At 59.6% G+C, this 26,741-nt stretch overlaps 2 protein-coding genes across 2 annotated transcripts in view; both read right to left on the bottom strand.

Annotated features, from left to right (window-relative positions):
- The window catches only part of NECAB2 (N-terminal EF-hand calcium binding protein 2), a 42,422-nt gene extending 28,861 nt beyond the window's left edge, over nucleotides 1-13,561 (bottom strand). Inside the window, 6 exon segments of the mRNA XM_070388648.1 lie at nucleotides 2,756-2,853; nucleotides 2,972-2,997; nucleotides 5,043-5,151; nucleotides 10,506-10,530; nucleotides 13,282-13,353; nucleotides 13,355-13,561. Of these exon segments, the coding sequence (XP_070244749.1) occupies nucleotides 2,756-2,853; nucleotides 2,972-2,997; nucleotides 5,043-5,151; nucleotides 10,506-10,530; nucleotides 13,282-13,353; nucleotides 13,355-13,513 (489 nt within the window). The 5' untranslated portion in view covers nucleotides 13,514-13,561.
- A 1,054-nt stretch (nucleotides 13,562-14,615) lies between these two features.
- Nucleotides 14,616-25,940, bottom strand: OSGIN1 (oxidative stress induced growth inhibitor 1). Its single transcript, XM_070388645.1, has 6 exons — nucleotides 25,712-25,940; nucleotides 21,839-21,943; nucleotides 20,420-20,556; nucleotides 19,307-19,498; nucleotides 18,995-19,086; nucleotides 14,616-16,148 (listed from the first exon to the last, which is right to left on the bottom strand). Exons 1-6 carry the CDS (start codon nucleotides 25,905-25,907, stop codon nucleotides 15,200-15,202), a joined length of 1,671 nt encoding a protein of 556 aa, XP_070244746.1. The 5' UTR covers nucleotides 25,908-25,940; the 3' UTR covers nucleotides 14,616-15,199.
- Nucleotides 25,941-26,741: the final 801 nt, after the last annotated feature.

The raw sequence follows: 26,741 nt of genomic DNA on the forward strand, positions 1-26,741 counted from the left end.
AAAAGCCCACACAGCAAGGAAGACCCAGAGCAGCCATAAATAAAAAGTAAATCTTAAAAAATATAGACAATGGAAGATGACTCAGCCATAAAACAAGGAGTGAAATAATGCCATTTGCAGCAACATGGATGCAACTAGATTATCATACTAAGTGAAGTAAACCAGACAGAGAAGACAAATACCATATGATATCATTTATATGCAGAACCTAAAATATGACACACATGCATTCGTCTATGAAGTAAACAAAATTACGGACACAGAGAACAGACAGGTGGCTGCCAAGGGGGAGAGGGCTGGCGGAGGGGTGGAGTGGGAGGTTGGGGTTAGCAGTTATACGCTGTCATATATAAAACGGATAAACAGCAAGGTCTGGCTGTAGAGCACAGAGAGCCATATCCAACATCCTATGATAAACCAGAAAAGAATATTCTGAAAAAGAACGTGTATATATGTACAACTGAATCACTTTGCTGTACAGCAGGAATTAACACAACATTGTAAATCATGTATATTTCAATTAAAAAACAAAGAAATGCCTGTTACCACTGTGACAATCTCCCATCACCACCACCACTAAGAACACACCAAAGGCTGCAAAATTTCCAAGAGCAAAAATCCCCCCAAACTGCTCTAAGTTGTCCTGGTAGGCATTAAAATCCTCTCCCTGATGGAAAATTGTGTCACATCTCTGAATTGTTAAGCCCAAAGACCAAGAGACAAGTACACGTTAATAATGCCAAGACAACATTGCTGGGCAGTGGCCCCATTCACAGATTTGAAAACTGAGGCTCAAGGTGGTGACTTCAATTGCGAGGAGTCCCACGTGGGCAGCTGGCACACCTCACCCAGCTTGAGGAACAAAGCTGGGGCTGCCACACTGTGCAAGGGCTCTGGAGGTGGGGGCTTTCCTCGTTGCCTGCTAAAGCCACTGTCCGTCTTGACATTTTCAGAATGTCAACAGTGTACAAGGATGAGCAATGAAAGGGAAGTGGTCTCACGCAATGTTAAAAAATACTTTAACACACCAAGACTCCAAACAGCACGACGGGAGGACAGATGTGGAAATGTGAGCTGTGGCAGCTTGGGGTCGGGCCCAGCTGTGGGTGGGTATGTGGGGAGCGGGGGACTCCCTGACACGGGGCAGGGCAGGAACCAAGGAGCATGTGGAAAAAGCACACAGCAGGGGCCTGACGACACTGCTGGTCACGTCTGCCCTGTGCTGGAGCTGTGCTCGGCAGCTTAGAGACCTTTCACTTTATTCAGGCTCGCGAGGACTCTGGAAGGCGAATGCTCCCGTTTCACGGCTGAAGAAACTGAGGTTCAGAAAGAGAAGTGACTGGCCGGGGTCCTTCGGCCCGGTCTGGCTGACTTTACCAGCTAAGCCCCCTGGCCTCAACCAGCAGGTGGGGCTGCTCCTTCCTGAGTTCCCACCACTCAGAGGGGCTGCTCGCCCTCCAGTGTGACACCTGTCCAGCATGGTACGGCCCCTCCACGCCCCGGATGGCTTGGCCCCAGGATGTGCTCCATACCTCGGGCTGGGTCCCTGACTCAGTTTCCCCTCCCACTTTAGCAGGAAGCTCTGGCTACCACTCTGCTGGGTTCACCTTCCTGAGCCCTCTATTTCCATAGCTGTGAAAGCAGGGGAGTGGACTTTCCTGGCGGTCCAGCGTCTGAGAGTCTGCCTGCCAGTGCAGGGGACACGGGTTCAACTCCTGGTCCAGGAACTAACACCCGATATGCCACAGAGCAACTAAGCCTGTGCGCTACCACAACCGAGCTTGTGTGCCCTTAGAGCCTATGCCCTGCAACAAAGGAAGTCTGAGCACCGCAGCAGAGTAGCTCGCACTCGGCACAAGTAGAGAAAGCCCGTGCACAACAATGAAGGCCCGGTGCAGTCAAAAAAAAAAAAAGAAGGCTGGTGGCGGCAACAGTCACGGCCCACAGGGTTGCTGGGGGAATTACAGTGAACGCTAAATCCTGCTGTCGTCGATCCTCAGGATATTGATGGCGCCTCTCGTGTGTGGACGGAGAGAAGGAACACACCCCGCCTGTGCCCCCACCCCCAGAAGCACCAGCCGGCGCGGGTGCAGACTCTCAGGTGGGACGTGGAGCCAGGAGGTGGGCTGCCTGTGGCCAGCTGAGCCACGCCGCCACCCGGCCCACGACCTGCCCCATCTCCCACCTTCTGCCCTCTGCCAGAGCACGGATGCCAACAAAGTAACCAGCCTATGCCTGAAGCCACGCTGGGGCTCTCTCTCTCCAGGACATGTGGGGAGTCCTGCACTTGGCCAACACTCCTGGTGGTTCCACCGCCCAGCTCCCGTCTCCCGACTTGAACACGGCGCACTCGCCCCAGACACGCTGGGGCACCTGGTCAAGATCAGGGGCTCACGTCTACCCTCTTCCCTCCCCATCTGTAATCCTGCTGCAGAGGCCGTGAGACTGGCACGGCTGACACCTGTCCTTGGACCTGGTGTCCACTCCCTCTCTAGGACTGAGTCCCAGGACTGAGCCTGATTCCAGGAAATGGCCTTGCGCTCCAAACCAGACGCTGCTGGACAAACCCTTCCCCAAGCCCCTCCCCTCACTCCAGTTCACCGCGCGCCCTCGAGATGCCCCAGCAACGCCTGCTTCGGAGCTGGCTTTACCCAACACCTGTCATCACAGAGCCAGGCACCCCTGGGCCAGGATGCTCTCAGACCCAAACCAGCGCTCAGGCCCTTGACCCCCAGGCCCACCCACACCCACTGACCTTCTTGGTGTAGCCCATGGCCTTCAGCACGGAGTGGTTCAAGGTTTCCAGGGAAGCCAGGACGTCCTCATAGTCCCCCATGTGGTCCACAAAGTAGTCTGGTGGGGGGTGGGAAGCAGAGGTCAAAGGTCGTAGGAGCATCGCACCCTCCCCTGGGTCCTCCCCCAAGAAAATCACTACGCACCCAAGTCTGGGTCCCCGCACAGTGGCACCTACCACAAAGCTCCTTGGTGTCCACATGGCTGCATGCAGAGAGAGAGGGGGGGCTCAGAGACAGGCCTGTCCCCGCCTTCCTCCCACCCCCCACCCTTCCCCCTCTGGGGTGAGCACAGCCCCCAGCGGTGGTCAATACCCCCCCACCTTGTAGCCTAGGTGACCCCCACTTCACAGATGAGGGAGCAGCCAGTGAAGGCCGCCACCCCCTCCAGAGGATCTGGGTCTGTCTGACCTTGTCACCACACCACCCACCCCGTTCTACCCCCCGAGACTGGCCACTACATCCGGAGCAGAGGGGGCTGAACCAGGGGCTTTGACAGCTGTCACCAGAGCTGTCTGGTGACCTCAGCCCTGGGCCCTGCTCTGTCAGAGGGTGTGCCCCCCCTTGTTCTCACTCGAGCCCTGGGGTCCCGTGTTCCTGTTCCTACAGCCAGAAGGCTCTCGGTCTCTCCTCAGAGGCTGAGCACGGGCCACCCACGCCGGGCAGGTGAGGCAGCAGCCTCAGAACCCAGATGCTGTGAACAGGAGCTGGGGGCGGGCGCCCGGGGACCCAGCTCTGTGCACGTTCCGTTCCGACAACCTCCCTTCCCGCCGGCTCCCTCACCGGGAGAGGAGGGGCTGGCCTCAAAAGCAAGCCAGCCTCATCGCGATGGCTCTGGGGAGAGGCTCCCAGCTCAGGGGCTCTGCAAATTCTGTTGTGGAGGCCCACGTGGGACAAGTTCTCAAAGAGCCTGCAGAGAGGAGGCCTGCTTCATGGTGCTCAAAGTAGCACTGGGCCAACCTTCCTGAGCCGCGCGGACGGTGTGGGGTAGCAAACCTGTCTAGCATCCCCAGGAGGGACCGTGTACAGCTCACACTCTAGGGAGTGTTGGAGACAAAACACCCAAAGGTCTTTAGAGCTCGGACTTCTTGCTGATGGGAAGTCCGCCCCGCCTGCACTCACACCAGTGCCTCCTCCACCCCGCTCCAGCTGCCCGAATGAGGCCGAATAATCTGTGGGCACCTGCAAAGCCCTTTCAAGCTCCCGGGGGTGCTGCAGGACCCGCTCAGAACCTCCATCTGGCTCCAGACACAAAGCCCTCCCCTGGGGTCTGCAGCAGAAAGCAGTCCCTTTCAAGTGGCCTTTCCTGAGCCAGCTGCCCGACCGTGGCCCCAGGCCCCCTTCAAGCTGGGCCCCCTGAAAACAGGCCTGGGGACAGCTCCTCCTCCACACCACCTCTAGCCTGGCCCAGGGGACCTCAGCCTATCAAACCTGCCCCTCAGCAGCCCCAGGAACTCGGGTCCTCATCACCTGAATGGGGTGGAGAAGGGGCCGGGGCCTCAGCCTGCCTGGGGACCACTCGGAAAGGGCGGGCTGGAGTTCAGGGTGGGAAGGGTTGGTCCCTGTGAGTAGAGTGAGCATTTTGTGCTGGATATAAGGACTGGTTGGGTTTGGAGGAGTTTGGGGTTGATTGAACTGCAGGTTAGGGTTCTGGCTGGGTTGGAGAAAATGTAGAGAGTGAGAAGAAAGGTTAAGGTCTGAGTAAGAACCAGTCTGGTTTAAGGTGGGCCCCAGTTAGGAAGAGCAAAGCTCGTGTTGGGACTGAGAACAGGCATGAGGTGCTGGGGTCAGAACTGAGTTGAGCTTTGTCATCCCGTGTATATTCTGCTTCCCAGGTGGGACAGTGGTAAAGAACCTGCCTGCCAGTGCAGGAGATGTAAGAGACGTGAATTTGATCCCTGGGTCAGGAAATCCCCTGGAGGAGGGCAAGGCAACCCACTCCAGTATTCCTGCCTGTAGAATTCCATGGACAGAGGGGGCTGGTGGGCTGCAGTCCGTGGGGTCACACAACTGAAGCAACTCAGCATGCATGCACATATATTCTGCAAACCTAGGCTCTTTTCCTGCTTTGCCACATTGCGTTCAGAAAAGACAAACACTTGCCAACACAATCTCAATCTGTCCACTCCCCAGACCACCCCGGCCAGTAGGGGCCAAAGAGATGGGATTCTGGATTTGCGGTGCAGGGCAATGGACACTGGAGACTGGGGGATGCCACCTCCCAGTTCCAGCCGCCAGGACTGAGCTCACTTGGTGTTGTCAGAGTCGATGGTGTGGAAGAGATCCTCCAGTTCCCTCTCGTTGAGGACGCCATCTGCAAAGAAGAGCTGGAACTCCTCCAAGGACAACTTCCCGTCGTCTGTGAGGGAGAGAAAGGGAGGGCAGCTGGTGTCGAAGCAACGGGACATCCCCAAATCAACAGAGGAGCCACAGCCAGGCAATCCCTGCCCGCCCCTGCCAACTCCCCAGCTAGCAGCCACACTCCCGCACGGGGCACCCCTGCCCATGGCATGAACCCACAGTAGCCACCATTTCACAGAGACCAACTGCTCACCCAGCTAACTCCCCACCCAACAGAGCAACACCCATGTACAGGGACTCGCCTCGCCAGCAAATACTGGGGCTCCTCAAGCCCCGCAGCCAACAGGCAGGCAGAGAGCACCTGTCAGGCAACCGTCGCTCTGAGTCACCTGCCCACCCGGAGGTAGGTAACCCTGTACCTGTTGCCTCCAGCGGTCCCCAGCCTTTTTAGCACCAGGGGTTGGTTCCATGGAAGACAATTTTTCCACAGACCATGGGGAGGGGGTGGTTTCAGGATGGTTCAAGCACATTGCCCTTTATTTTTATCATTTTATCAAACATCATCATTAGATCCCAGAGGTTAGAGATCCCATATCTGTAAGAGGCAGGTTTAAACCTGGGCGGTCTGAGGAGCACTCTCACTTGCTTCCAAAAGCCCAGAGAACCTCTGCACACTTAAATCATCTCGACCCCAGCACCCAGGTCCCGCCTGGGGAGGCAACGACCTCTCTCCTCTGCCTTCGCAGGGTGCGATGTGACCCACTGCCAGCAGTGGCACGGAGTCCTCACCAGGCCGTGGATGCAGCCCTGAAGATGCCAGAGCCCAAGGGGAGGTGGTGGCAGGCCCGGGCGGGGCTCTGGACGAGGGGCCCCCACAGCAGACACACCTATCCCAACACGTCCCTCCCCATCTCACACCTACAGCAGCCTCCACTGCGTCACCCTCGGTAGCAGCATCTGCTGGGGAAGCTTTCATGGGCTGGGGGCAGCCGGACCCCTGAGAGAGGGGCTCCCAGCAGAACTCCAGCTCCTCCCACTTGGGCTCTCCAGCTCAACACACTCATCTCCCAATCCCACCCCTGAAGCCATGACCCCCTCCTCAATGACCTTAGACCGGTCCTGCTCCTCCCTAAAGGAACCATGTCTGTGGGCAGCAGTGGAGGTCAGGGAGAAGGGCGAGCCCAAGACCCTTCCGGCCCCAGCCCCTCTCCGTAGACCCCCTTCATTACCTCCAACTAGTCCGCACTCAAAGCCCTTGAGGGCCCACGTGGCACTTTTTATGGATTAGGAAGAAACGCCCTTCCTGGTGGGCAGGGTGGTGGAGATGCAGCCCAGTGTGCCCTTGCAAAGTGCACAACACGCCCAACCAGACACGGCAGACCTGCTCAGGCCCAGGGCGGAAGTCACTCACACTTTTTTTAAATGCATTTTACCTCTGCGTTCTATATCTTGGTTTATTATTTTTGGCTGTGCCAACCAGTATGCAACGTCTTAGTTCCCTGACCAAGGATCAAACCTGTGCCACCTGCAGTGGGAGAACTGAATCGTAACCACTGGGCCACCAAGGACGTCCCCACTGTACATTTTAAAGGCTCTGGAGCTTCTACTCTGCTGCCAGCAGCTCTGCAGGGGCTCAAAGTAGGGCAACAGGAGACACTGAGCTCATCACATCTTGCCGCGGCTCCCCTCCGCCCATGCTGAGACGGGGGATATGAGAGAGTGTGTGCAGGCTTGCATATGGAGGGGCTGGGGCAACATGCCGCATGCCTCCAACATCCTGGCTCGGGTTTTAATGTCACAAATGGGAGAATGAATTTCTAACACTCAAAATCCAGAGTCCCCCTGAAGACAAAACAAACACCCTCTCCCTCTCCAATAACACATGAAGACCCAAAAACCAACCAGAGAAGTGCAGGGTAACAACTGTGAAATACATAAACGCTAAGCTATGGCTCTGTCTCCTGTGAAAGAGGATGCTTTCCAAGTTTCCTTTAGCAAGACTGATGATGATCCAGCAGCCAGGGGCAAAACCAGGGCAGACACACGGGCTCTGTGTGTTCATGCATCTGGTCCTCATACACCGCTGGCAGACCCCATCCTCCGCACCCCGCCCTCACTGCCCCCCCCCATTTACAGAGCAGACAGGCCAGACCAGTTATGGGACCCAGGTCCCTCAGTGGGAGCTCAAACCCAGGCCACCAGGCTCCTGAGTCCACACGCCCAACCCAACCGTGGCAGGGTCTTCTGTCGGGACCCCCAGCCACAGGGTCACACGGAGAAGCTGTGGCCAAGCCTGGACTCAGTGGAAGTGTGCTCTGAACGACTACTCATGTCTGCCACGGGTAGGGCACCACCAGCACCTCCAACCAGTCTGCACTCAGAACGGGCAGAGAGGGGCCCGCCAGCCTCCTGGGCTGACATTTACCTTGAACGTCCCAGCACAGCCCTAATGAACCCAGATCAGCTAACGAGGGGGGCGGCATCTGCCTGGGGCCTCTGTGCAATTAGAGGAGCCAGCGGGTCTGCACCTCCAGGACCCCCGAACGGGCTGTCTGAAGGTGTCCACACTAATGAGCATGAGCTCAGCCTCTGTCCCAGTGACCTTTCAAATGCCAGGAGTCTGCCAGCGCCCCGGCCCCTGGAGGGAGACGCACTGGCACTCACTCATCCGCCGGCCGCCACACCACCCTTCTGGGCCCCAGACCCTAGGCTGCCAGGCAGGCCCTCCTCTTTCTGCCTCCCCTTGGGGGCCACACCAGGTCTCCACCCTCACCCCCACGGAGACACCTCTGACCTGGGAGCTGCCAGGACAGGCCAGCCCGAGCTGAGCCCCTGCTCCTGTGATTCCAGAGACTGATTCCACTGCAACCCATGGCCCAGGCCCTCGTTTGGGACCATCCTGCCATCCCTGCAGGCATCTTGCTGCTGTGGATGCCAGGGACAGAGCGGAATCTACCTGTGCTAGGAGTGTGTCTGCATACCTGCCGTATGCACCTCTGTCTACACCCACACTCGCCCCTTCTCCCATTCCCCTACCCACACGGTGTCTGCAAACTGGGCTGGATTCAATCAGAACTTCCTGCCCAGCCCCCTAGCCCAGACTCTGTGATCTTTTGCATCTCCTCCCCAGCCTTGATTATGTCACATGTAAAAAACGGGGATGACATTCCTTCTGCCTCTAGGACCCGAGGGAACGTCCAATGAGGACGTCTATTAATGTCCTGGTGTGTAACGGATGCTCCAGCAGTCTCCACCAGATGTTGATGCCCCGTGAAGTCCAGGGTGGGAACCCAACACTTGTTGACAAATCACAGCCCGTTTTCAAGGGCTTGACATTCATCAGCCGGCATGAGGGCTCATAGACCCCTTACAGCATGCCAAGACCCAAGCTCTACTCCATCCCCCTGACAGCCCCACCCCAAGGTGGGTACCAGCATGACCACCCCCACCCACGGATGGAGACGCTGAGGCCCTGAGAGTCTGGGGACTGGCCTGAGGTCAGAGCTGGGAGGGAGCTGAGCCCAGGCAGTCCCTGTGGCAAAAGGGGGGTGCCCCCCGGGGACTGGCACCACATCCCACGTGAACCCCCCCAACAGCCACTGATGGTGGCCGGGAAGACGAAGGTCCCAGGGAGAGGAGGGGGCTCAGGGCCTCTGTGGGGGCCACAGGAGCAAAGTCGAGGGTCCCTGAAGCTGAGCTTGGAGGGTGGAAACAGTCTCTGATGGCATCAGGGGGCGGGGGGCGAGCAATGAGGACGAAACCCATCTTGCCTGAAGGGAGACGAGGGCGCCTGCCACCCACACACTCCAAAGGTTCCCGCAGAGCTGAGCATCCAGAAAGACACACACACACAACCCCCCACACACACACAACTCCACACACACCCGGCACGAACAGCAATGGTCACAGAGGCCCACACACATAGGTTCTGAAGCACAAATGGAGAGACACACGTGCAGCCACACCCAGACGGCTGCCCCTGGGCAGGCACACACCGCACTGCCAGGAGTCACACCCGGTCACCACCTGTGAGGCAGCAGCCGGGCACCGAGGGCCTACTGTGTGCCAGGCCACGACAGGGACAAGCCCAAATCCCTCAATGTGACACCTCACCACAGGCTGAGGGGCATGGCCAGCACATGGCAACAACCACGTGGCCCCTGGCCGGCCACATGCTAGAAGGTTCCGAGAGGCCTGCAAGGGGATCAAACCCCTGGACCCACTTCTCTAGTCTCTAACGCCACTCAGGCTGCACCATCACAATGATGTCTCAGCTGCTGCTGAAGTCCCCCCACCGTGTCCCTCCCCTTCCTCGATGCTCCGTATGGAACTGCTCCTGATGCTGCTGCTGCCTTCCAGAGGCCTGGGAGGGGCCCCCGTCACACCTGAGAATTGGGGGCGGTGCGAGAGATGGAGAACCCCTGGGCACTGGTGGCCAGCCCAAGTCTTGTGTTCTCCCCTCAGCACCAGGTGGGGTCAGCTAGACAGTGACTCCCGGGGTCAGCAGGGAGGGGGCTGAGGGCCTGGGACCTGGGGGCAGGTGCCGGGTCAGCTGTGCCCACTCCTCCCTTGGCAGGGGCCTGGAGACTCAATCAAATCAGTATTTTCTTAAGGAATTAACACTGAACTCTGCCGCCTCCTCTCTTACAAAGCTCACCAGCCATGTCTTCTCCCTTCATTTCCCAACAACCCTGGAATGTAGACAGGTTAAGTGTTATCACCCCACTTTAGAGATGGCAAAACCGAGGCCTGAAGCGGGACTGTGTCCTGGTTCAAGACCACGGAGAGCTGCTTCGACCCGAGAACGACGATTCCAGTATGTAGACGATTGCTCCCGGTGGCCACCCTGAGCCTCGGGGGGCCCCTGCCTTCCAGAAAGGCCGGGGTGGAGCAATCTGCAGCAGGTGTGCTGAATTCATGGACCCAACACCATTCTCACTCTGTGTGGGAAGTCTTTTTGCGGGGGGGGGGAGGGGGGGCGGGTAGTGGTGGAGGGAGCTCCAGAGGCCACAGCAGAGCCTGGACTGCCTTCCTGCAGCTGGGTGACCCCGGGTAAGACACAGAACCTCTCTGGGCCACCAGGGAGCTGACAGAATAGGGGCGACAGCACGGACGCCTGAGGAGGAAGAATGCCGGGGCCGAGGTGAGGCTGGGGGCTTCCTGAGCGCCCCCCAGGGCGGCTCTGGCCCAGCTCAGCTGCAGGTGGTGGAAGCGCATGAAGCGCTGACAGCGCATAACTCACCGCACCACCCACACCTGCCCGCTGAAGCCGCACAGCTCCCCTGCTCAGTAGGAACCACGGGGGTCCCCTCGTAGGATGGGGAAACAGGCGCAGGGCAGTGTCCTGCACCCCCAACCAGAAAGAGCCAGGTCCTCACTCGGGGATAGCCTTGGGGGTGCGGGAAGACTCACCGTTTTTGTCCGCACGGCGGAAAATCTGCAGAGAAGAGAGATTAAGTCAGCGTCGGCCAGGAGGGGCAGGCTTCCAACACCCCCAGCCCAGTGGACCCGGGGAAGCCGGGCCGCTTTTCCCGAAGAGGGGAGGCTGCCTCCTCGAGGGGGGCATTTCAGGCAGCGGCCCCCCAGCCCCCCTCGAGGAGGCAGCCTCCCCTCTTCCTCGGGCGCCGCTGGCCATGCAGTTGAGCGCACGCGCGCAGGTGTGCGTCCAGAACCCTCGGCCCACATGCCGCACCCACAGGTGGCCACACGCTCTCCACTCCCATCCGTGGGAGGCAGCCACTCACCTTACACCCCCACCAGGACCCCTCGAGAGCCTGGTGTTCTCCAGGGAGGGTGGGTTAAATCTGAACAGAGGCGTCTGCAAGCGAACCTCGAGGCCTGGCGACGGAACCAGCCAGGGCACGGTGGGGTTAGTTTTTTTGGGGTGGTCAGTGGGTAGGAGCAGCCCGCAGGGAGCTCTGAAAGAGGGGTGGGGAGGGAAGGGGCAGCCCAGTCCCTCCAGCCGCAGTTGAAACCAGATAGCTCCTCCTGGTGTTTTTAGGACCTAGTAAGCTTTGCTGGAGAAGGAAATGGCAACCCACTCCAGTATTCTTGCCTGGAGAATCCCAGGGACGGCGGAGCCCGGTGGCTGCCATCTATGGGGTTGCACAGAGTCAGACACGACTGAAGCGACTTAGCAGCAGCAAGCTTTGCTGGGGGCTTCCCTGGTGGCTCAGACGGTAAAGAATCTGCCTGCAATGTGGGATACCCGTGTTCGATCCTTGGGTCGGGAAGATCCCCTGGAGAAGGGAAAGGCTACCCACTCCAGTATTCTGGCCTGGAGAATTCCATGGACAGAGAAGCCTGGCAGGCTACAGTCCATGGGGTCGCAGAGTCGGACCCTTCTGAGCGACTTAAGCATGCGTGCACACAAGCCTTGCTGAGGGTAGAAAGAGGGGGAGACGCCGCCCCCAGTGTGTGACCCTCACACCTTGGAGAGCGGGAGCCAGGCCCCTCCCTCCAAGCAGTAGGGCGGGCATCCATCGTCGGGCACCTGGGGCTGTGACAAACTGAAGCAGCAGCTCAGGAAAGATATTCTCAAAACATTCCCCCTTTCTTGAGCTGAACCCCAAGTTGGGGAAGGGGACACAGCTCTGGAGCCACTGCGCCTGGGGCAGAAAAGGGAGCAGTTGCCAGCACCACAGCCTGTGCATCGCACACTGCTCCTGACTGCAAGGTTCCCGAAGAGGCTGGAGTCCCACCTTCAGGTGCTGGGGCCGGGCGCGAGCATTAAACAAGTGACTGACCCGATAGGAGATGTGGCCCTGGCACTCGCTCATCACCCCCATTTCACAGATGGGGAGACTAGGCTCAGAGCCAGCTCAAGGCCAGTGTGGCGTGAGGATTCCAGAGCCCACGTCCTGTCCTGTGTGAAGGGGTGGGGGGCCTGGACAGAGCTCTCCGCTGCAAGGGCTTTCAGCTGCGAACTCACTGGGGCTTTGAGAGGGTTCACCTGTGTAGGCAGGCGTGTGTGGGCTGCGTGTGAGCACATTCTGGGAAGCCTGGGAGCCACGGCCACTCGCCCCAGATCCCCCCCTGCCCTCTGGGCTCAGAGCCAGCGATGGGGGCTCCAACAGGCACGTGGTGGGGGTGGGGAGGCAAGAGGAAACCCACACTGTCCCCCACTCACCAGGATGTGATACACACACCTCTCCCAGAAACCCACCCACCGTACACAAACATGGCACCCCCACCCCCGTGTCACCCACCACGGAGGACCCTCCCTAGGACAGGCACACCCCACTGCCATGCTGCCCCTTGGGTTGGGCAGAGCACCCCACGGGGGATGCCCCCCCCACCCTAGCAGCCACCCACCCTGTAGAATGCTCCCTCCTAAGGAGGGGAATGGGTGGGAGGGTGAGGTGGGGCGATTTGGGCCCCAGAGGATGTGGGGGAGGGGGTGAGGAGGGGAGACAGTGAAAAGGGGAGGGAGGTGAGCGAAGGAGGGGAGGGGGGAGGAGGGGGAGGGGAGGGGAAGGAGGGGTGGAAGGGGATCAAGGACCGACGGCTCAGAATGGAGTGGTGGTCCTCAGAGAGGATGGGGGATGGCTCCAGTCCTACTGAAAGGAGAGAGAAAAGCAGTTGGGGAGGGGGCTTTGCTTTTAAAAAGGTGGTGCCTGAGGCAAAAGGGTTGAGGACACAAGGGCTTAAGGTCCAGAGCTCGGACAAGAAAAATGGCCCTGGACCCAGGGATTGTGTGTGTGATGGGGTGGGTTGGGGGGAGAGTCTTAGAAAAGTAAGGACGGGGGGCAGGAGCAGGGGCCGACGGCGGTCCGGGACTCGCGTCCCGGGAAGGAGCCGGGTGAAGGATGAAGTGCGGGCTGGAGAAAGATGAGGGTTTGGCCAGGACAGAAGTAGGGGGCGGTGGCCGGGTCGAGGGGCTCCAGGGTCCCGGCTCCGAGAACGTGGAGATCCCGAGAGGGGGAGGGAGGTAAAGGGGTCGTCCCGGTACGAGACGGGACCCGCACGGAGACCGGCCCCGGGGGCAGAGGAGCTGGGGGCCGCGCTCTGCACAAGGAGGAGCCGGTGGATCCCGCTCTGGACCTCCAGGGGTGGGGGCGGGCGTCCCTGCCTGGGGACCCCTGCCCTTTAGGCAGAAGGGGGGTCTTGCAGGTCCCAGCGGGGACCCGGGAGCGCGGCGTCCGCGTCGCCCGGGGGGTAGAACGGGTCCCGGCCCGCGCGTACTCACGTCCAGGATGACGGCGGTGCCCCCGCGCGGCGAGGCGGGGTCCGGGTAGGGGCCGGGGTCCGCGACGGGGGTGTCGGGGGTGTCGGGGCGTCGGGGCCAGCGGCGCCCGGGGCTCGCCCATCCTGGCGCCCACCCAGCGCAGCAGCCCGCCCAGCGCCCGGCCCTGCGGCGGCGGCTCCCGGAGCAGCCTGTGCGCGCCGGCCCTGCACAGGCGCGCCGCCCGCTCGCACATCGCGCCGCGCCCGCCGCCGCCGCCGCCCGGAAGCCCGCCGACCCCGCCCGGCCCGCGCCCCCCCCCGCGCGACCCCTCCCCGGCGCCCGCCGCCGCCGCCGCCGCCCGCGCGCCCCGCCCTCCCTCCCTCTGCCCCCGCGGCTGCGGCCACGCGGGGGACGGGCCGGCGCCGGGGGACGGGGGGGGGCGCCGCCCCGCCCGGACCCGAAGCCACGTGCCCCGTGGGCCACCGCCCCCGCCCCCGGCGGCCGGGCGCGGCGGCAGGGGGCTGCCGGCAGTGGGGCGCGGGGCTGGGGAGCTAGACCCCGGCCCGGCCGCGGAGGGGGCTGCCTGGCAGGCGCGGGGTGGTGGGGGCCTGGCTTCGGGGGTGCATCCCTGGGGGCTGTCCCCATTCCGAAAGTCTCCCCCTGCCCGCCCTCTGGAAGAATCGCCCCTCCCCCGCGCCGTGGCGCCGCCGCCGGGGCCGGAGCGCGGTGTCCGGCGAGCCCGGAGCGCCCTCTGCCGGCTGCCGTCCAAGGAACGCGCGCCCACGCACCGGGGCCACCTTCTCCACTCCGCAAGTACCCACTCGTCCCTTCCACGGGGTGCACGCCCCTCAGTCCTCCCCCGCGCGTTAAACAACGCCCAGAACTAGTCTTCCCCACCTCTGGAACACCCTCTTCCCCTCATACTCCCCTCGTCCATCCTCCCAGACGCCCACCCACAGAACCAGAGAATTAAAGGAGCCCCTGCTGGGTGCTAGGCCTGGTGGCCTCACTGGGTTCCAAGAACAGCGGAAAAACAGAGGAGGGCTTGCCTTGGCCTCCTGGAGCTTACAGCCAAGTGGGCGGAGCCAGATACTGGAATGATCCCACAAATAACGAAGAGTGAGAACTAAACTGCAACGAAGGGGTGGCACCCTGACCCACCAGAGTGGGCTCTACCTTAAGGCCACGGAGAGGCATATGTCAGAAGAGGCTTCCTAGAGGGAATGGTCCTTAAGCTCGGAGACTGGAAGGAAGAGGAGGAGTTAAAGAGAGGATGGGGAAGTTGCTTGGGCTAGAGCTTAGCCTGTGCACAGGCCCTGTGGCGGGTGCAAGTGTGGGGAACACAAAGGATCCCCTGAAGAGAGAGGGACTGAGTGGAGCTGGGAAAGCCTCCCCAGCACCCACTCCTCAGTCACATCTGCCCTTTCACTTGGGGCACCACCCAGTGTCCCCCAGCCCCGGGACCTTCTCCCACACGACCCTGTGCTTCTGCCCCTGCCCTGACTGCCCAGCTCCAGGGGCAGGGTCCTGGGCACCTGGCGCTCTCCCCAAGCAGAGAGTCCTCGGACACAGGAGTGGAGGCAGGTGCTGGTTTTATTTGGGACCTGATTCTGGAAAGAGCGGGGCCTGGAAGTCCTCCTGGCTCGGCGCTCCGCGGGCCCTGGTGATCCTGGCTCACACGGGCCGCTTCACCCCCAGTTACAGCTCTGGGCCTACCGTGTCCTGTGGCTACTGTTTCCACCCTGGTCTGAGTCCGGGCAGTCTGGGTTTCCCACTCTGCATCTGAGAGGCCTGTTGCGTGGGCTCATGGCCGCTCCTGTCTCCTGCAGGAGAGGCCCCCTTCCATCACTGGGGCATCTTGGGATGGACTCTGCTTCCGGCAGGGCTGTGGTGATCTCCCTCCTCTTAGGGCCTGGGTGTAAGGCTGCCGGGCCAGGTGCTAGGGTGGCTTCCTGGCCTCCTTGCGCAGCAGGGAGCTGGCCACGGCCAGGGCCCCGCCCTGTACGAAGCGCACAAAGTTGTCCCCGGCCAGTGGCCCCATGGCGTACAGGCCCTCCTGGTGGATAGTCTGGTAGGTGAAGGGGTCCACCTCAATGGGGTTCCTCTTGGCACTCAGTGGCTGGTCGGGGTCCACGGCAAGGTCGGTGCCCGCCCCCGGGAGGAAGGACAGATCAGGGTGGGAGCCGATGAGCACCAGCACCAGGGCCACGCCGAAGACCTTCTGGAGGCCCTGGGGGTCGCGGAACACGGCCTGGCGGTCCTCCTTGAGGAGCAGCAGCTGGTGCTCGGGGAGACTGCGGTAGCCCTCGTAGGGGCTGGGCGACAGGATGGACTGCTCGCGCATCATCTGGTGAACCTTGTGGTACTCGGGGTACAGCATCTTGGGCAGCTGGTTGAACACCAGGCCGGGGTCATCCATGGGCCGGCGGAAGGCGTGGATCACAGGGACGCCGTAGTGGCGGGCGTAGAGGACCGCGTCTGCGGCCGACAGCCCCGCCCCGATGATGAGGACGGGGTCCGAGGACGGGGACACCGTGCCTGCCTGCGTGGCCGCCTCCAGGGCCGACAGGTCATGGTGGACGAAGGGCAGGGCCTCCCCGGGGATGCCCAGGCGGGCCGGGCTGTCGGACGTGCCTGTGGCCAGGACCACGTTGTGGGCACGCAGGGAGAAGGACTGCTGGCTCTGGTCCTCGGCGGTCACGAAGCCGCTCACCTGGAAGAACGGGCTGGGGTCCCGGGCCCCAGGGCTGCTGGGCTCGGGTGTCCCCCACTCCACGGCCGTGACCGTGGCGCTGGACACGAAGTTGTGGCTCAGCCCCTTCCTGATCACGTAGTCCCTGTAGTAGTGGGCGATGTCGCCGGCCGTGGCCCGGCTGTTGCGAAGACCTCTGGGGGAGGAGGGACAAGGGGGCGTGAGTGTCAGACAGTGGACTAGGGCCGGGCGGACAGGCTGGGGCCAGACCCTGGAGGGTGGCTGCACCACCCCTACGCGTAGGACTTGCTCAAGGGGTTCACCCCCTTGGAGCTGTAAAAACCTCTCTTTTCTGTACAATGGAGCTCATGAGGGTGGGGTTTGGAGTGTGGCCCCTGGTGTCAGAGGGCCTGGGTTCTGTGGGAACCCCCTGCCTCAGTCCCTCGTTTGCAAAATGACCACGGTGATAGCACTTGTTCCCTGCTGTCATTGAGAGGCTCAGATGACAGGAGTGAAGGGTTTAGACTAGAACCTGGCAGGCTGTGAGTGACGCGGGGTCGGCCACGACTGTTTCCTCCAATGACTGACTAATATTCTATGTGCATGGGGGTAGGATTCTGTTTTTATAAAGTTCACAAATAGATAAAGCTCATCTGTGGAGTTAGACATCCAGAGAGGGATGGCCTCTTAGGAAGGGGGTGATTGGGAAGGGCCTGAGGGGGGCTTCTGGGGAGAAGGGGTCTGATTTTTGAGTCTGGGTGACTGAAACGTACGTGTATCCACCTTAAGAAGTTACATCCACCTGTAGGCATGTGAAAGTGAATGGCAACCCACTCCAGTGTTCTTGCCTGGAGACTCCCAGGGACGGGGGAGCCTGGTGGGCTGCCGTCTATGGGGTCGCACAGAGTCAGACATGACTGAAGCGACTTAGCAGTAGCAGTAGGCATGTGAATTGCGTGCTTTCTATATGTGCTTATGCTTCAGTAAAGAACTTGGTTAAATAATAACCCACATAGAGCACTTAACACAGTCCCCAACACACAGCCATGGCTGTTATTACTGTTACTATGTTACTGTTACTATTGTTGTTATTATCACTCTTGCTATTATTACCACCTTTTCCAGGCCTGTTGCGGGTGGGTGAGGCATAGACATTGTTGACGCTATCTCAGCTCCTCCCTGTAGCTCCCCAGGTGACCTTCAGTGAGTTCCCTTCCCTGACTTGTGGACACTTGTTACAGATTAACTCAAAGGGGATCTTTTGTGACATATCGTCAATACAGCCCATCAGTAAGGACGCAAAATTGTAGGTGAGCTCAGATATCCCTGAAGGCCACTCCAGCCGACACAACTCGTTAATCTGCTCCTGAAACTGGAACTCTGGAATTCACGGCTGTGGTTTGGTCATTTTGGCTCCTCTGTTTTAGTAAAGAGTGTTTTAAAGGGCTGTCCTAAGACGATGTTGCATCCAAGGTTCCTTATAATAATGGCACATTGGAAAGAATGAAAGCTCTGTGACTGGGGAGTGGTTTAGGAGCCGCGGGAGCACCATGAGGGCAGGGGGTGCATCTGGTGTGGCTTTTGGCTCTGACATCTAAGCACAAGGCCCGGGATGTAGGAATGAGTGGAGCTGCCCGCCCTCTCGGGAATGGCCGTGTAGCAGGGTGGCTGCAATCACTGTGTAATCACCATGTGAGATCTTATGATATAACGTTACATTTTAAGAGTAGAGCAGAAAAGGGTGCATCTACTGTGAAATTTACATTCCTGTCTATCTGTTAACACATCACTACACCAGCCTGGATGTCTTTCTACCACATTTGCTGGGGCAAAAGTCTTTGTGACAAAAGGACAGACCATGAACTCTGGAGGGATGGAAACAGAGTTTCCTAGGAGGTCAAGTGAGGTTTCCAGTAGGTCAGCTGCCTACTGGGTGGCTGAGCACTGAAGAATTGATGCCTTCAAACTGGTGCTGGAGAAGACTCTTGAGAGTCCCTTGGATAGCAAGGAGATCTAGCCAGTCAATCCTTAAGGAAATCAGTCCTGAATATTCATTAAAAGGACTGAAGCTGAAGCTCCAATACTTTGGCCACCTGATGCAAAGAACTGACTCTTTGGAAAAGACCCTGATGCTGGGAAAGATTGAAGGTGGGAGGAGAAGGGGATGACAGAGGATGAGGTGGTTGGATGGCATCACTGACTCAATGGACGTGAGTTTGAGCAAGCTCCGGGAGATAGTGGAGGACAGAAGAGCTTGGTGTGCTGCAGTCCATGGGGTCACAAAGAGACATGACTGTGAGACTGAACAACAACAGGCCCCGAGGGTGGAGAAAACGTCAAGGGCAGATGCCACCCTGAGCACTGGGCAACTTTACGCCTCGTGCCCTGGGATGAGCAGGGGCTGGCATCTGTTGTGATTCAGCTGTCTCTCTGGGGTGGTGAGAAGTGTGCAGCATGGTCATTATGGAGCAGGAAGTGGGATGGGAAGAGAACCCTCCGAGGTGCGGCAGTGCTGGGGAGGAGTGTGGGGTTAGGAGTCAGCTGTCTTTCTTTTCTCAGTTTTCAATTTCCTGTACTGTAGTTTTGTTTCTAATGCAAAATCAATTAAAAAAAAAAGTGCATCCGATGGATTAGCTGACCGAGAAAAAGAGACGGTTGCAGGCCAGGCTCAGAATATCGGGAGGGGCTGTGGGAGGCCAGAGGACTGGGGAGCCTGGGCCAGAGGCTCTGAGGCAGGATGTGGGGGGCAGGGGCCAGTGGTCACCCCTCCTTAGAGCCTGGGATGCCACAGGGAGGCCCAGTCGAGATTGTGAGGCAGGAGCACCGGACGGGGGGTCCTGGGGAGCCCAGCTCTGCTGCTCACTGCCTGTGCGGCCCTGGGCAAGTCCTTTCCCCAGCCCAGCTGCAGCGTTGACCACAGCGTCCCCCCTCGAGAGCAGGCTCGATGAGCCCCTGAAGCCCCTTGACCTCTAGCTGCCAGTTCAGTGTCGGGGGTGGGCTCGGGTCTTCCCTGCCCACCTTGGCTTTCCAGGGTGGCCTCACCTGCGCTTCTTGCACATCCAGTCCTTGACGTGCAGGTCGGGGAGCCCCATCCACTCGCCTTGGCTCAGGGTCACCATGGAGCCTTCAATGGACTAGGAGTGAAGGAGAGCAAAGTCCAGTTCTCTTCTGGCCCCCAGCCCCCCCAGGGCTGGAGAGCAGGGGAGGTCTCAGCTGCTGGGGCTGGTTGCGGGGGGAAGGGGAGAGAGGAGGGGGCAGTGGGGGCGAATAGGGAAAGGTGGGAAGTGCAAGAGTCCTGACCTGCGTTAGGGAGGTTTGGCACAAGTCCCCGCACCCCATCCGGGCCCCACTCACATGCCAGGCGCCCCCAGGCGGGTTCCGGCCCAGGACCAGGTGGGGGATCGCTCGCTCCTTCTGGTGCCTCCAGGTGAGGACGGACTCCACGCTGCCCCCAAAGTCCGTGTCTGGGCGCAGGAGGGCGTCAAAGAGCAGGGCCACAGGGCTTTGGCACCGGCCCTCCAGGCCTTCGGACAGGTAGTCTAGGTCCTGGAGTTGGGGGGCGGGGGGGCCGCAGATCAGAGGGCTGCCTGGTCTCACCTTCCCTCCCTTGTATTGGGGTGTCAGATGAACTTGGGAAACGCCGCCTCCCCGAAGGTCATCACACACGGCAGCACACTAAAGGCTCTGACAAGTCCTGCGGCGGCATTTACCCGTTTAGATTTGCCAAACCCAGCGTCTCTCAACTGTACTGGAGCACAAACCTTTTTCTCTGCATTGTACTGAGGAATTCTGGGAAATCCCTATCTAGACCCCACATGGCTTACTTCCTCACCCTCCAGCTCTGGGGTGGAGGGGACCAGCTTGATGGACATTGCCTGAAGGGGCAGCGGACACTGAGTGACCTCCTGGGAGGCGAGGGGTGTGGAGGGGGGACTGGGCGGCCCTCCTAAGCAGGGGCTAGTAGGTCTGCAGTATCCAGGACTGGGGTCCTCAGCTTTGGCACTCCTGGCTCCAGGGCTGGGGGGCTCGTCCTGTGTGTTGTGGGATGTTCTGGCATCCCTGGCCTTGACCCTCTTAAACCAATGGTATCACCATTCTGGGCGTGACAGCTGAAACTGTTTCTAGGTGGCCAAGTGTCCCCAGGAGAGCAAAACTGTCCTGAGTTTAGAATCGCTGGACTAGGGGAGGTGAGACAAGCTGACATCTTAAAGAAAGCTGCCACCCCTCTTTCCCGGTTTCTGTGGCCTCCTGTGTCTCACAAACACATCCTTTTGTTTCTTGGCTGTGCCACGTGGCTTGTGGGATCCTAGTTCCCTGTCCAGGGATGGAACTCTGAGCCCGGTAGTGAAAGCACCAAGTCCTAACCGCTGGACTGGTGAGGAATTCCCACAAATGCTTTTTGATTTTTACCTGGGAGAGTTTCCCTGCAGTGGGGGTGTTCCCCCTCCGCCCAGAGCTCAAGCCCACCTGGTCCATGATGGAGACCCCCGGCGCCTCTGAGAGCTTCCTCTGCAGTAGGGGGTGCGGGTGGATGGCATCCGGCCTCACATAGGGGGTGTAGCCTGAGAGCAGGTAGGACAGGCAGATGCCCGAGGGACCATTGCCTGGGGAGAGAGGGCACGGTCAGAGGGCAGAGCGTTGGAGCCCTAAGACCTCCACCACCACCGAGAGCTTTGGTTTTGATCTGTGTCATCCCCTGATTTGCTCTTTACTCATAAACATAAAAATAAAGCATATATTAGTGCTGCACCACTTTAACAACTAGAGAAAGCTGTGGAAATAACCACTGATGTTTACTGAGTGCTTACTATGTGTCAAGCTTTCTGTTAAGTGATTTAAAAACATTTTTTTTTCTATGTGGACCATTTTTAAAGTCTTTATTGAATTTTTTAAAATAATATTGTTTGATGTTTTGGTTTTTTGGCCTCAAGGCATATGGGATCTTAGCTCCCCGACTGGGGATCAAACCTGCCCTCCCTGCCTTGGAAGGCAAAGTCTGAACCATTCCAGGGAAGTCCCCACTGATTTTAACAGCAAAATAATAAAGCTACTGCTGCTGTAACAAGCCTCTCCGTAGCCCGGAAGCCCGTGCATTACCCCCCGAGCCAGGTGCACGCTACTTTTGCTCCTTTGCTACGTGAGGATGCTGGAGCAAAGAGGCTGAGTAACTTGCCTGTGGTCATAGAACAGCGAGAATGAGACCCTGAGAACACCAAGGACAAGCCCAGTCCTCCAGGACCGACCGTGCGGTGGGTTCGAGGGATGTGGAGAACATTGCAGCACATAAGACGGTGTGCTGACAGGGTGAGCTCGGGGGCAGGGGCGCTCAGGACGGGCGCTAAAGCCACCCGTGGTGGGGCCGCCTGCCCCCGGACCTGATGAACCCCAGGACTCACTAGTGGCCCTTCTCGGGCAATTAACCTTGCGACATCACTTCTTATATGTCCTCTTATCTTGTGCTGTGCTGAGTCCCACTTATGGAGACAACGGTTAGGATGAACCATGTGAAATCGCTGGTGCTCAACTGTCCTGAACTTACAAAAATGGCCATTTCACGTGGTTCAACCTGATGCTGGCCTGGAGGGCGGGGGCCTCTGTTCCCCCTTTCTGCAGACCTGAGGACAGGACCATATGCAGCTGCTGTGTCTTCTCACTCAGGCACCCAGCGCAGGGGAACACAGGCCAGTTGCCCACTTATCACCAGCAGCCCACCATCCCCCCCGGCCCCCACCCCGCCGGGCAACCTCTCCAGGTCGTTCTGCTCCTGCCTTGCGGGTTCCTGGAAGGACCGTTTGGAATGATGTTTTAGAAACTGCTGAGCAGAGCGCTGAGTGAACGCTCCTGACCTCCGACCCACCCAACCCCCCTGCCTTGAGCAGCACTCACCAATGATGATGACCGGGAGGGGCTCTGAGCTGCTGGCACCAAGGTGGTCCTTCCTCCGGTTGCTCATGCCTGTGGCTGGAGGGGGATGTGGGGCTGGCAGCCGACCTGGGGGCACAGGGGAAGAGGGGCCGCTCGCTGAGCCTGGGAGTCAGGTGGTCACTTCCCAGCTGCAGGGTGGCCTCCCGTTGGCCTCAGGGTCAAGTCCAGGGCCCTCCCTGAGTCTTACGATGATGCTCCTCTCACACCTGCTACCTCCTAAACAGGCCCAATAATGCAAGGCTCCCTCCCCAGCCTGGTGGTCTCCTGCTCTCTGAGCCTCTCTCCACACTCCCATCTCATTACGGATGGTAACAGTTGCTGTTGTTTCGTCGCCAAGTCTGACTTGTCTGACTCTTGTGACCCCATGGACTGTAGCACGCCAGGCCTCCCTGTCCTTCACCATCTCCTGGAGTTCACTCAAATTCATGTCCATTACTTGTGATGCCATCCAACCATCTCATCCTCTGTTGCCCCCTTCTCCTCCTGCCTTCAATCTTTCCCAGCACCAGGGTCTTTTCCAATGAGTTGGCTCTTTCTTGAAGCAAGCCCTGCCCAGCACGCCTGTGACAGCCACACCCCCACCTCACAGGCCAGCCTTCAGGTCTTCAGTGGACCTGGCCCTGGAGAGGCACTTCTGAATTGATGACAATGGGCCCATTCCTGGATCTCTCTGGCTCTCGGGTTCTTCATCTGTATAATGGGAGTAATCATAGTCTCTACCTCATAGGTTTGTTGGGGGGTAGGGGGACACAGGGAGGTGATGTACTTGGAGTACCGACCTGGAGAAAATGGGCCATTGGGAAGAGCCCAGGGCTCAGGGGCTGGGCTAGAACAGGTGGACATACAGAGACAGGAAGCCGAAGCCTCTAGGTTGGGACAAATGCCTTTAAAACTGCCCGTTTCTGGAGCACCAGCGCCCTCTGCTGGCCACAAGTCCAAATCACTCCGATGGATCCAACCCCAGAACTTGGAGCTGCAGGTCTCTCCAGGCGAGTCCAGACCCACCTTCTCCACGTCCCCCCAGCGCAGCTTTGCCTGAACACCCCGCACAGGCCTCTCGGCCTGTCTCCAGGGAGGCCAAGACCTTGCTATGAGATCTGGCTCATAGCAAGTGAAAGGGTGAGTCAGTGGCACAGGGCCCAGACCGCCCCGAGCAGCCAGGGATGGGAGCCTGGCATCACCCGCCTTCAGAATTCTTTCAGGAAAAAGCTTCAATCTGGATTTTTATGTGAATTCCCTGATTTGGAAGAATGGGCAACTGATTCATGTTTTTTGCAAATCTTGAACGGGCTGAGGGAGCATGACCGAGGCCGGCGTGTGACCTCTGATGTGCTGAGAGTGACAGCGTCCCCCACTGGGCAGTGGGGGGACAGCAGAGGGGCTGGCTGGAGGACCTGGGTGTCGCTCCCACGGCGCTGGCAACGGGCCCGCCCACAGCACTTTACAGTTTGCGAGGAGAGGAGCTTGCAGCTAAGCCACAGCATCTGGGCCCTGCAGGCACCCGGAGAGGCGGGCGCCATCATCTCCGGCTCCGGCTCGTAGGTGATGACAGGGGGGCTCGGAGGCAGCAGGGCACCTCGGGTGTCCCAGGGGGATGTGCCCTCTGGTCTCCCGAGAACCGCCTCAGTGGGGCCTGGGCTGTGAGCTGTGTCCCCCATCAGGGACCCCTTGGCCTGCTCCACACCTGGTTCCCTGCAGGGACCCCGCTGTCCGCTCTGGGGTGACACCACGGCCACAGAGAACCACCAACATTTCTGAACTTCTGCGGGCTGAGCATGCCCTGAACACTTGACGCACATTCGCCAACGTAACCCATATTTAACCGGGTTGTTAGAAGTACTCTCATGACCGCGCCCATATTACAGATGGGGAAGCCGAGGCCCAGCAAGTGTCTCACTGTCCTGGATGGCTTGCGGGGAATTTGCCACAAGGGGTGCAGGCTAAACCGGTTTTGAGCCCGGGCTGCCCTGTGCGAGGGCCTTCTCGTGCCCCCCGAGGCGGTGTGACGGGGCGTGATGGGGCGTGACAGCGTGTGATGGAGGCCCCTCCAGGCTGAGTGCAGCTCTGTCCCGGTGCTCCAGCTGGGAGGGGACAGCGGCTCACTGGCCAGCGGCTGGGTGTGCCAGTGGCCCTGGGGTAGGGGCTGAGGCTCCTAGAACACTCCCTTCACACAGCCCCGGGGCGCCACGCTGATGTCCTCACTGTCCCCAGGAACAGTGGCGATAGGACCCCGTCACAAGCTCCTTTCGGCATCGGCACCTTTCATCCTCAGGGAACCCACTCTACAGACGAGCAAACTTAGGCTCAGGGCAGTGAGGCCACGCCCCCGAGGTCACAGAGCCAGTGGGCAATGAATCGAGAGTTTGGTCCCTAGACGCCCCACAGCCTGCCACACTGGGTGCCCATGGAGCGCCCACGCCGGGCTAAGTCTTTTTCTGCCCTGTCCCCGTGAATCCTCCCAGCGCTAATAAGAGGGGTGTTTGCAGGAGCCCCCATTTACAGACGAGGAACCACTACAGACTGCCCCGTCTTCACGCTCCCAGGAGAAAGAAGGCCCCATTCACCACCAGGGCTTTTGGACCCCATGTCCAGTGCTTACGCCAGAAACTTCTGGATGCCACACGCGTGAGGTCACCACCCAGAGGCTGACCTGACGGTTGCTTCCTGCGCTGCAATACACACAGGGTCCAAGTCCCGAGACTTGGAGCTCTCGAAACCTCCTTGGAAGAGCGCACACTGCCAACTTTCCATTTGAAAGTGTAACTTCCTATTTCTCACATGCTGTTTAGTTTTGGGGAGCTGGGAAGGTCAGTTTCCAGCGTCCCTCTGGTTGAAGATGGCAAATGTTGACATTAAAAAGGCCTTTGAGTTCACAGGAGAAATGAAGCGTAAAAGAAATGGGAATAATCGCACCTTCCTGGGTGTGGAGCGTAGAGTTTGGAACATTGCAATTTCTAGGGTTATTGAAGCTTACACTGCTCTAAGGCTTAGGACAACTGTATGGCTACATTTACTGAGCACCTGTGGTATTTTTGCTCATTTCACTTTAATGACAACCCTCCTACCCCACCCCAAGGTTTTTTTTTTTTTTTCCTGTTATCCCTATTGCCCAAAGGGAAAAATTGGGGTCAGGAGGGAGGTGTCTTTTCCAGGAATGTTGGAGACCACACCCCAAACCCTGCCCTGTGACACCTGTCGGAGTCCCCTCTGAGGAAGATGGCACAACAGTGCCCCCGAGAAACTGCCATGAGGCCAGGGCAGGGGAGGATGGGGAGGTGCTCCGTCAGCCCAAGTGCCACCTGCCAGTCACCAGGGTGAGCCCTTGGCCTCCACGCCCACCCCATGACACCAGTGGTTCCAGAGCCTCCCTCATCTGGAGCCCCAAGAGCTCTCCAGACCCTCTGAAACCCCACCGCTCATTCTCGGCATCCCCAACCCTCCTGTGAGAAGCCAGGTCCCCCTCGACCCTGGGGGCTCGGTCCCATGAGAGCAGGAGAGGCGGGGACGGAGGGAAGCACCCAGCCTGCCCCCGGGACCCAGTGGCCTCCGGGTGGCGGGCAGCCGGCCTGGGCTGGCCGCACCTCTCTTTCCTGCCTGGAGTAGCATCACGTGGGCTGAGGTGAACTCCCAGCAAGCCAGCCGGCAGGGCAGCTGTCGGCCGAGGGTGCCAGGCACCTGGAGATGGGCATGGCCAGGAGGGGTGGGGGAGGATCTCGGGGGTTGGAGGGGGTCATGCTGGTTGTGGGGAGCCGAGGTGGCCCGCCTGGCTCCAGGGCCCTGCTCGAGTCGGGCTACCTTCTCCCACCTCCCCCAAGCCTTGCCCGGGTCACTCACCTGACCGTCCTGGGTCGAGGACACTGGGGAGCGCGGTCAGGCCTCTAGGAGAACCGGGGGTCAGGGAGCCGGCCGAGGGAGCGGGACGCACATTACCCCGTGGGGATCCAAGAGGGTGCGAGAGGCCGGGAAGCCCGGGTATTTCAGGGGCTGGGAAGAGGCGGGCGGAGGGCGGGGCCAGGAAAATCACTTTCATAAGCGTGAGTCAGCAGGGGCCCCTGGATGAATGAACTTGCACACTTGAGGGCGAGCGGTCACGTTGCCAGCCCCGGGGGACGGCCTTAGAGGGCCCACCCCGGGGTGGTCCATGGCGAGGAGGCGGGGCGGACACCGGCCAGGCTGAGCCAACCTGGCCTTTCGCCTTTTAGGGAGGCGGAGACAGTCCCGCCCAACGTACCATCAAGGCGGTCGCTTTGAGTGGAGAAAGTCCCGGTTCTGCTGGGGGTCTCCGCGCTTCTCCACCCCACGCCCACTCCTGCCTCGGCCCCAGGCTGGGAGCCCCGCCCTGCCCCCTCCTGGGCGGGCTGTCTCAGTTCCCTCGTCTGCGCCATGTGGCACCTCTCCTTCCTGGGCGATCGTGCTGTTTCGGTGACTGTGCCTAAAACAAGGTTCAGAGCTCCTTTTCTTCATTCCCCGCTCCCCCCGCCCCCGTCTTTAGCCGGTAGCATTGCACACCTCACGTTCTGCTGATTCTTATGGATTTCATTATATTATCGTCTCTCCCCAAACCGGGATGTGGGTTCTGTATGGTGCGGGAAGCATCTCTACGTCTGCTCTATCCGACGTCTGAGAGGGTTCTCAGCGCAGTAAGGGAGCTCAGGGAAGGAAGGTCGGGAGGAAGTGAGGACAGTGCTTGGCCTATAGACTCAATGCCTATTAGCTGTTATTTCATTTTTCATGGGGTTGTCACCTCTCTTACCTGGAGACTTTCCTGCCAGCCCTGCCCTGTGAGGGGGACGGGGGGGTATGTTTTGCCCCACTACCGCTGGGACCAGGGTGAAGCAAGGAGGTCCTCACCTTGTGTAAAAAT

The sequence above is a fragment of the Bos mutus genome, chromosome 18, assembly GCF_027580195.1.
Source record: "Bos mutus isolate GX-2022 chromosome 18, NWIPB_WYAK_1.1, whole genome shotgun sequence".
Classification (NCBI taxonomy): domain Eukaryota; kingdom Metazoa; phylum Chordata; class Mammalia; order Artiodactyla; family Bovidae; genus Bos; species Bos mutus.

What these genes read in the sequence shown, in the direction of transcription:
- OSGIN1 (XM_070388645.1), bottom strand. Translation starts at nt 25,907, where the DNA reads ATGAAAGTGATTTTCCTGGCCCCGCCCTCCGCCCGCCTCTTCCCAGCC. An exon ending in GGGTCTCCATCATGGACCAG is followed by an intron (nt 19,499 to 20,419) that starts GTGGGCTTGAGC and finishes CCCCAACTCCAG; the next exon opens with GACCTAGACTACCTGTCCGA. An exon ending in TGGATGTGCAAGAAGCGCAG is followed by an intron (nt 16,149 to 18,994) that starts GTGAGGCCACCC and finishes CTCCTCCCCCAG; the next exon opens with AGGTCTTCGCAACAGCCGGG.